The sequence below is a fragment of the Aspergillus fischeri genome, genomic scaffold (genome assembly GCF_000149645.3).
Source record: "Aspergillus fischeri NRRL 181 1099437636264 genomic scaffold, whole genome shotgun sequence".
NCBI classification, from domain to species: domain Eukaryota; kingdom Fungi; phylum Ascomycota; class Eurotiomycetes; order Eurotiales; family Aspergillaceae; genus Aspergillus; species Aspergillus fischeri.
The window spans coordinates 1-8,771 of NW_001509762.1; the positions used below are offsets into that span (position 1 = coordinate 1).

Genomic DNA, 8,771 nt, shown 5'->3' on the forward strand with positions numbered 1-8,771 from the left:
TGCGGCCTGGCTGCCCTGGCTGCCTGGGGCCTGGCTAGCGAGCTGCCATAGCTGCCGCCATTTCTGGCGCTGCCGTGCGGTCATCCCATATCGGGGGCTGGCCCAGTCATGCGGGGCCTGGGTCCGGGCAATAAATGCTAATATCTGCTGCCATGGCTGCACATGCTTCTTGATCACGGCCTCATCTATATATGCCAGCAGTGGCCGGTGCGGGGTCTGCCCCTTTTCAGACCGGACGGCTTCCACCCGGATGGCCTGGCCGCAATGCTGGACCGTCCGCTGGCTCTTGCGGGCCACCTGCTCCATAGTATCCCAGATCACCTGCACCCCCTGCTCAGTGGCATCCATGGGGTCTTCCTCCGGGGCTGCCATGCTAGCAAGCAGGTCACGTGCCTGGATGCCCTGCAGGTAGTCAGCCCACCGAGTCATCCGCAGCCAGGGGTTCGCGTCAGTCAACTGGCTGGCTTGGATGGCCTGATCGGCCTTGGCCTGGGCCTGGACCTGCTCCCATGCCTGGATCACGGCATCAACGGTGGCCTGGATGTGGGCAGTGGGTGCGGTCCGGGCTTGCTCCTCAGGCTGCTGGTTGGGGCATGGCACCCAGATATAATGGGACCCTTTTCGGGATGGGAAAAACCGCTGGCAGGTCACCACCTGATATCCCTGCTGGATGGTGATCTGCGCCTGTTCCTGCTCTTGCAGGCGTGATCGACCTCCATGATATGGTGCGGTCCATCCATGGTGCTCACGCCAATGTCGTTTTAACGTGTCAAGTGAACGAGTGATGAATTGGCATCTGGCCTGGTCGCGCTGGCACAGTAACCCATCAGGGTATTCATCCAGGTGGGGGATTGACTGGGTAATCCGACTAGGCCATTGCACAGCATGGGGGTCATGCTCCACACCCTCCCAGCTCTGGACGTCCTGATGGATCTGCTTTGCAGTGGCCTGGGGTAATCGATGGGCCTTCCCCCGGAGATGGCTTTCTACCTCAGCTAGCCACACCCCATGGCGGCAGGACCGGCAGATAATGACTGGTGGCTGGGAAAGCTTAATAAATAACTGCTGTTCCATTCTTAATGGCTCATTTGGATGAATATAATACTATTTAACTGATTATCTGAATGATGATGGGATTCAGCCCCTGAATGTTTGATTTGTGGGCATTGCTTTTTCTATCCGCAGGAACTCAAACCACACCAACTCCTGGGGGTCAAATATGCCCTCACCATGTCTGCAAATCATTGATTTTGATACTGAAATTTGGCTGGATTACTTGGAACTAGTATATCAGTGAGCTGGCTAAATTTAAACTGCCTCCAACCTCCCCTGGAGCCATGGTGGTGGTCATGGGCAGTGCTTTCCAGATTCTCACTGTTTGGCGGCAACTCAAACCACATCAAAATTCCGTACATTAACCACACCCTTACTACAGCTGCAAATCATCGAATTCCCAATTGAAATTTGGTCAGATTATGTGAAACCAGCTAACCAGTAACCTGCCAAAATTTGAAATGCATACGACTCTATCTGGCGCGACGATTGTACCCCAGACGGTTTCGTTGGTCCCTACCCCCATACCCCGGCCGCTAAACCGCTCTGGGCTAAACCCTAGCTTGGTGTCAAGTACAGTCGCCGCCCCCTGTGGGATAGACCACCTGGGTCTTATCCTGCCTGTCTTCCTGCCTACCTTACTGTTAACTTCCTTATATATCTTACTATATACCTCACTCGCTCCTCCCTCCCTATCTTCCTGTCTCACTGCCTGTCCCACTACCTATCTCTCTACCTGCCATACTGCCTGTCTCTCTACCTACCATACTGCCTGTCTTACTGCCTGTCTTACTGCCTGTCTACTGCCTGTCTCACTGTCTACCTCACTGTCTACCTCACTGTCTACCTCACTGTCTACCTTACTGTCTACCTTACTGTCTACCTCACTGTCTACCTCACTATCTACCTACTGCCTACCTACTGCCTACCTTGCTCCCTCCTCCTGACCTACTACCTACCTCTCTCCTGACTATGGTTAATATTATATATCCCCCTAATGACTGATTATATATATATATATATGCCTGTGTACAAACCATGGATTCAGCCAATATACTATATAAACTAAATCTATAATATATATCTCTGCGCATTATGGTATCTGAAAATATATATTCATTCACCAATCTACCAATGCTGATTGACCTCAATCTCCTGACATAACCGCCGTAACCAACAAAATGATGTAAATAACTGGTTGTGCCCCTCGTGGTTGGGGTGCGCCTGCCCCAAAAACTGGACCACCTGGGCCTCATCCTGCCCGTCAACCCCTATTCCCTGCAACCGGCGCTGCCATACGGGCTCAATCTGGCCCTGCCATGGCCCGAATAACATCATGGCCACCATGGGGATCAAAAACCCACGGTATTCACATGCATGGCCCGGCTCCCACCCATGGCATATGGATTGGGGCATGCCGCACGAATAACACGCACTGTATGGGGCATATTGGACCTGCCAACGCACACAGATCATCCATGCCCGTGCAGCCTGGCTGTGGGGCTGATGACATGCATATAACTCATGGCCACTATCACCCCCCTATATGGCGCATATATAACATTGATCCCGCCACTGCATGCATTCAGCCTGGGCCATCTCCTCATCCAAACCCTGCTGGGTCTGATGCTGCTGCTGCTGGATATCCATGGCAGCCCACTGCTGGGCCTGCACCTGCTGGGTGTGCCATACCGCCATGGAAATGGATGGCTGGCTGCAAAATGAATTATTGGATGGGGTGGGACTGGCGGGCTCACATGGCAACTGGCTGCCTGGCTCGAACGGCGCCTCCCTTGCTGGTATGCTGCCTGCCTCGAACGGCGCCTCCCTCGCTGCCTGCCTCACTGTCATGCTGCCTGGCTTGAATGGCGCCTCCCTCGCTGGCATGCTGCCTGGCTTGAACAGCGCCTCCCTCGCTAGCATGCTGCCTGGCTCAAACAGCGCCTCCCTCGCTGCCTCCCTCACTGTCATGCTGCCTGCCTCAATCGGCGCCTCCCTCACTGCCTGCCTCGCTGGCATGCTGCCTGACTCGAACGGCGCCTCCCTGGCGGCCTCCCTCACTGTCATTCTGCCTGCCTCAATCAGTGCCTCCCTCGCTGCCTGCCTCGCTGGCATGCTGCCTGACTCGAACGGCGCCTCCCTCGCGAGCATGCTGCCTGGCTCGAACGGCGCCTCCCTCGCTGCCTGCCTCACTGTCATGCTGCCTGCCTCAATCGGCGCCTCCCTCGCTGCCTGCCTCGCTGGCATGCTGCCTGACTCGAACGGCGCCTCCCTCGCTAGCATGCTGCCTGGCTCGAATGGCGCCTCCCTCACTGCCTCCCTCGCTAGCATGCTGCCTGCCTCGAACGGCGCCTCCCTGGCGGCCTCCCTCACTGTCATTCTGCCTGCCTCAATCAGTGCCTCCCTCGCTGCCTGCCTCGCTGGCATGCTGCCTGACTCGAACGGCGCCTCCCTCGCGAGCATGCTGCCTGGCTCGAACGGCGCCTCCCTCGCTGCCTGCCTCACTGTCATTCTGCCTGCCTCAATCAGTGCCTCCCTCACTGCCTCCCTCGCTAGCATGCTGCCTGCCTCGAACGGCGCCTCCCTAGCAGCGTCCCTTGCTGGCATGCTGCCTGACTCGCCCGGATCTACCTCTGGCCCCTCCCAGTCGGGATCGCACCCATCACATGCCTGCTCCCTGGCATCCGCATCCTGGCAATGCCGCCGCTGATACCCGTCCACCACCCCATCTAAATATTCATCCAACACCACCCGGCGGCACCCAACGCCTTCCACCACCCCCATATACTCGGCGACCCGCTCCTGGTCCTCGGGGGCCACCCCCTCCATCCACGGTGCTGGGGCGTCCCACCCGGCGGGCTGGATAATGATCGCCTCGCTGCGCTGTCCGTCCCGCCCAGCCCGGCCACTCTCCTGCGCGTAATCCAGTAACGTCCGCGGGGTCCCGATATGGATAATGCTGCGGATATTGGGGATGTCCACCCCCATGCCTAACGCGCTGGTGGCGGCGATCACAGGGCTAGCCCCCATGAACCGCGCTAATACCCCGGCCTTGTCCAACTGCTCGCTGTAATATGCCTCACACCCCAGCACCCGCGCCATGGCCGTCACCTGCCCGATGATATTCGCATATATGATCACCTTGCCCCCGGCGGCCCGTTGGATGCGGTCCTGAATGAATGCCACCACGGCCTCACTCTCAATCCACTGATACGGCCCCCGGCCGACCCCGGGGATCGGGGGCCGCCACACCCGGTATGCCACATTCGGACGGCTGGTCCGGGCCTGGTATATGGTCACGGCGGCCCGGTCATGCTTCATCCGCCAGCATAATTCTGCCTCCATGCTCGGGGGCAACGTGGCGGTCAACCATACCATCTGGGTGCGGGCCTGGACTAACCGGCCCAGCTAGGCCATCTGGGGCCGGAAATCGCGCTGGTTGTTCAACACCACATGGCATTCATCGATCATGATCCGGTCTAACCGCCGGGTCCACCGCAGCCAGTTCAAAAACGTCTAGAAATCGGGGCTGACCGCGGATTCAGGCATCACTAACACGATGGATGCGGCATCGGGGGGCCACTGGCTCTCCCATGGCACGCATGATATACCGAGCTCCTGGCATCGCCGGGTCATATCAGCTCGTAATGCGACCAGCGGCACCACAACAATGGTGGTGCCCCCAGGGGCGGCGAACGCGGGCACCATGAACAGCATGCTCTTCCCCCCGCCGGTGGGCATCACTGCGACCACGGGGCTCTCTCCCCGCTGGATGGCCCGCATGGCCGGGTCCTGGACCCCCCGGAACTGCATGTCGGGCCGCCCGGTCATGCGCTGCGCGGCTGCCTCCAGATCCATGGTGGCCAACTGGTGGCGGCGTTCCATGCGGCTGACCTCGGCCTGATCCTCCCACGGGGCCCGTTTGCGTTTGCCTAACGTGGACGGGGGGTCCCCAAACCCTAAAAACAGGTGCCAATCGGTGCTGGATAACCGGAACATCTCCCGCCGGTGGGCGGTGCTGCCGGCCTGTTCCTGCATGATGCGGCCATATACCATGCCAGCAATGTGTGATGAATGGGCGGCCTGTAAATCAGCAATATGGCCCATCCACTGCTCAATATCCATGCCCTCCTCCGCATCAGCATCCATGGCTGCTGGCGGCTCGGCCTCCTGGATATTATGGGGGAATGCGGTGGATGGCCGCAAAAATCGGCGGCTGATTCCAATGGCGATGTCCCGGTATGCGGCGATATGGATGGCGGTGCCTAGCCGGGTGCGGGTTTCCCGTTTCAATGCCTCCCGGAACCGCTCTGACGACCATTCGCGGCCTGTACCGGGGTCGGGGCCCCATAACCATGCCTGCGCGGCCTGGCTTCCCTGCGCGGCCTGGCTCCACCGCGCGGTCTGGCTTCCCTGCGCGGCCTGGCTTCCCTGCGCGGCTTGGCTTCCCTGCGCGGCCTGGCTTCCCTGCATGCCATGGCTTCCCTGCGCGGCCTGGCTCCTGTGCGCGGCCTGGCTCCTGTGCGCGGCCTGGTTACCCTGCGCGGCCTGGCTCCCCTGTGCGGCCTGGCTTCCCTGCGCGGTCTGGCTTCCCTGCGCAGCCTGGCTCCCCTGTGCGGCCTGGCTTCCCTGCGCGGCCTGGCTCCACCGCGCGGTCTGGCTTCCCTGCGCGGCCTGGCTTCCCTGCGCGGCCTGGCTCCCCTGCGCGGCCTGGCTTCCCTGCGCGGCCTGGCTCCCCCACGCGGTCTGGCTTCCCTGCGCGGTCTGGCTACCCTGCGCGGCCTGGCTCCCCTGCGCGACCTGGCTCCCCCGCGCGGTTTGGCTTCCCTGCGCGGTCTGGCTACCCTGCGCGGCCTGCCATGCAGCCAACTGGTCGACAAATGGCATCACCAGCCAGATATACCATACCACCAACTCCCCGACCTCCCGCGGCACATATCGATGGATGATCTTCACATCATTACTAGCATGGAACCCCTTATGATATGCCGTCACAAACATCACCATGCCATCCTCAATATATATATTCCGCTGTTGACTATTCGCAGTGTTGTAATGCTGAATGCTTAATAGCTCTGGGGCCCGGGCTGGCTGCCCTGCTGTGACATGCACCATAATGGCCAATTTCTCCTTGAACTGGGCCACGCGCTGCCAATACTGCTGGATGGCACTGGGGTGGAATCGGCCCCCCCGCAGGAAATGCCGCTGCATGGCCGGCTCGGCCCGCAGCCGGTCGATCATCCAGTGGGTCCCATCCACCGGCCACTGGGTCCGTGCGTCATGCAAAAAGTTCCACCCAGCCTGGCTCTGGCTGGGATCGTCATATAATGCCGTCCATGGAATGGGGGGCATCTGCGCATGATCCTGCATGCATAAATGACTGAGTATCTCCCGGGCCGCGGTCACCAATCCATGGATGAACCCCCGGAAATCGCCCATGGTGAATGCCATCTGCTGGTATAACAGTTGGTCCTCCCCCATCCACATCACATGGCCGGGGGCCGTATGATTATAATGAACCTTGAGCCCATATGTACGCCAATCCAGCAATGTTTCCATGGGGCCGTGGGTCCCGCGGATCATAAACTGGTGCATCATCCAAGTCACCTGCTCCTGGAATGGCCGGCGGCTCGGGCGAATGTTAACCGCGGGCAATGGGTCATCACTATGGATGGATGACGGGGGCGATGATGGGGGCCCTGGGGTGGATGGGGGGTCATTGCTGCCATATCCCTCATCAATCTCCCTAAGTTGATCATCCGCGCTGGCCAGCACCCATTCTGCGCTCTGGTCCTTTCGCACCCAGGTCTGAATGATCTGCCATGGATTGGGGTCCATCCATAATGCCTTCTGGACCACCATGAATCGGGCCACCTTGATCACACGGGATAATATTGGGGGGTAGCTCTCGGGGTCCTGCCAGCCAGCCTCACCCTGGCCCAGCACGGCCATGGCGCATACTAATGCGCTCTTGTATTCGTGGCTGCGATGGCGCTGGTTGAGCAGCTCAATGCAAAATTCTAAGCATGCTTTTTCCATGGCGGTCATGGCCCATGCCTTGAGGTCCTCTAGGTCCCCTGGCACTGCAGCCTGGCTAGCGAGCTGCCATAGCTGCCGCCATTTCTGGCGCTGCCGGGCGGTCATCCCATATCGAGGGCTGGCCCAATCGTGCGGGGCCTGGGTCCGGGCAATAAATGCTAGTATCTGCTGCCATGGCTGCACATGTTTCTTGATCGCCGCCTCATCCATATATGCCAGCAGCGGCCGGTACGGGGTCTGCCCCTTTTCAGACCGGACAGCTTCAACCCGGATGGCCTGGCCACATTGCTGGACTGTCTGCTGGCTCTTGCGGGCCACCTGCTCCATGGTATGCCAGATCACCTGCACTGCCTGCTCTATAGCATCTGTGGGGTCTTCCTCCGGGGCCGCCACGCAGGCTAGCAGGTCATGGGCCTGGATGCCCTGCAGGTAATCAGCCCACCGAGTCATGCGCAGCCAGGGGTTCGCGTCCGTCAACTGGCTGGCCTGGATGGCCTGATCGGCCTTAGCCCGGGCCTGCGCCTGCTCCCAGGCCTGTACCACCTCATCCACTGCAGTCTGGATATGGTCGGTGGATGGGGCGGGTGGCTGCCCATCTGGATAGCGAATATGGATATAGTGTGACCCTGGACCACTAGGGAACACCTGCTGCCATGAGACATATTGGAATGACTGCTGTAGCTCTGCCTCACCCCTAGCCTTCTCCTTTGGGCCTGCCCGCCCGCGATGGGTCTGCTGGGACCACTCATGAATAGTTCGCCAATGCTTACGCATAGATTCCATGGTAGAGGCAATGAATAAGCAATAAGGATCTTGCTGGCAGAGCAGGCCATTAGAATGAGATAGTAATATAGGCAGTGGCTTATCGAATGCTTGAGGTATTAGGATGGCACTACTATCATGCTGAATATCATGCCATTGAGACCTTTATATATATATATATATACTGTATTAAAATAAATACTTCCCTCTATCCCTAGGGCCTAATCATAATCCATCTCCACCATGATACACTGCTGCTTTGGCTGCCCTACCCTAAGGTCATCCTGCGCCAGCCGTTTACGGGGCCCTAGGTAGGTCTCAAACCCCAGGAACCCATGCCATTCGCGACTAATGGCCCGGTATTGGCACCGTCGTGCCTCTACATGGCCTGGTGCCTCCTGTAGCCCCCGCGCATATACAGTGCCTGCAATCCAGGACCCATGGCTAGCCTGCTCATTAAAGGCTGCATCATCTGCCCCATAGTCCCGCTTAAACCCCCCACATTTCAGGTGTACGCGGGAGATGGCAATAGCTGCGTGCCGGTAGGACAGGATATTCATCTTGGTCTGTAGATGGGTCCGTGCCTCGCGCTGGAGGACCTTGCGCAGCTGGCTGCTATCCCAGCTCCCCTCCCCCGCCGGCCATAGGAAGGCAGAGGCCGGGCCCTTCTGCCCATAGACCAGCTTCTGCAGGGCCTGGCAGAAGGGCAGGATAAGCCATAGGTAGTAGACTACTAGCTCACTAACGGCCTTTGGCAGATACCGGTGGATGATCTTGGTGGTGTTATTAATAGAATACCCCTTATGGTAGGTGGTGACGGTGCTCACGAGCCCGTGCTCAATAAATATATTGCGGTGGCGGCCATGGAGGGTATTGCTATGGCGCAGGCTGAGTAGCTCTGTGGCCCGGGCTGGCTG

General features: G+C 59.1%; 2 protein-coding genes across 2 annotated transcripts in view, besides 16 other annotated features; both read right to left on the bottom strand.

The window, feature by feature from the left end:
• Positions 1-34: 34 nt before the first annotated feature.
• Positions 35-1,074, bottom strand: NFIA_071970 (uncharacterized protein; the record flags this gene model as incomplete). The annotated part of the gene is made up of 2 exons (XM_001259189.1): positions 35-97; positions 163-1,074. The coding sequence occupies 2 exons, from the start codon at positions 1,072-1,074 to the stop codon at positions 35-37; spliced, it is 975 nt and encodes a 324-aa protein (XP_001259190.1).
• A 595-nt stretch (positions 1,075-1,669) lies between these two features.
• Positions 1,670-1,852: a microsatellite.
• Positions 1,753-1,870: a microsatellite.
• Positions 1,846-2,014: a microsatellite.
• Positions 1,865-1,983: a microsatellite.
• A 581-nt stretch (positions 2,015-2,595) lies between the features above and the next one.
• Positions 2,596-8,771, bottom strand: part of NFIA_071980 (putative helicase) — a gene marked incomplete at both ends in the record, with an annotated part of 7,268 nt that continues 1,092 nt past the window's right edge. Inside the window, 3 exons of the mRNA XM_001259190.1 lie at positions 2,596-4,443; positions 4,606-7,995; positions 8,127-8,771. The exon at positions 8,127-8,771 is cut by the window's right edge and continues 1,092 nt beyond it. Coding sequence (XP_001259191.1) covers positions 2,596-4,443; positions 4,606-7,995; positions 8,127-8,771 — 5,883 coding nt within the window. The remainder of the gene's footprint in view (positions 4,444-4,605; positions 7,996-8,126) is intronic.
• Positions 2,855-3,463: a microsatellite.
• Positions 2,888-3,007: a microsatellite.
• Positions 2,960-3,197: a microsatellite.
• Positions 2,960-3,198: a microsatellite.
• Positions 2,996-3,176: a microsatellite.
• Positions 3,152-3,235: a microsatellite.
• Positions 3,201-3,330: a microsatellite.
• Positions 3,284-3,363: a microsatellite.
• Positions 3,320-3,509: a microsatellite.
• Positions 3,464-3,547: a microsatellite.
• Positions 3,500-3,672: a microsatellite.
• Positions 5,412-5,909: a microsatellite.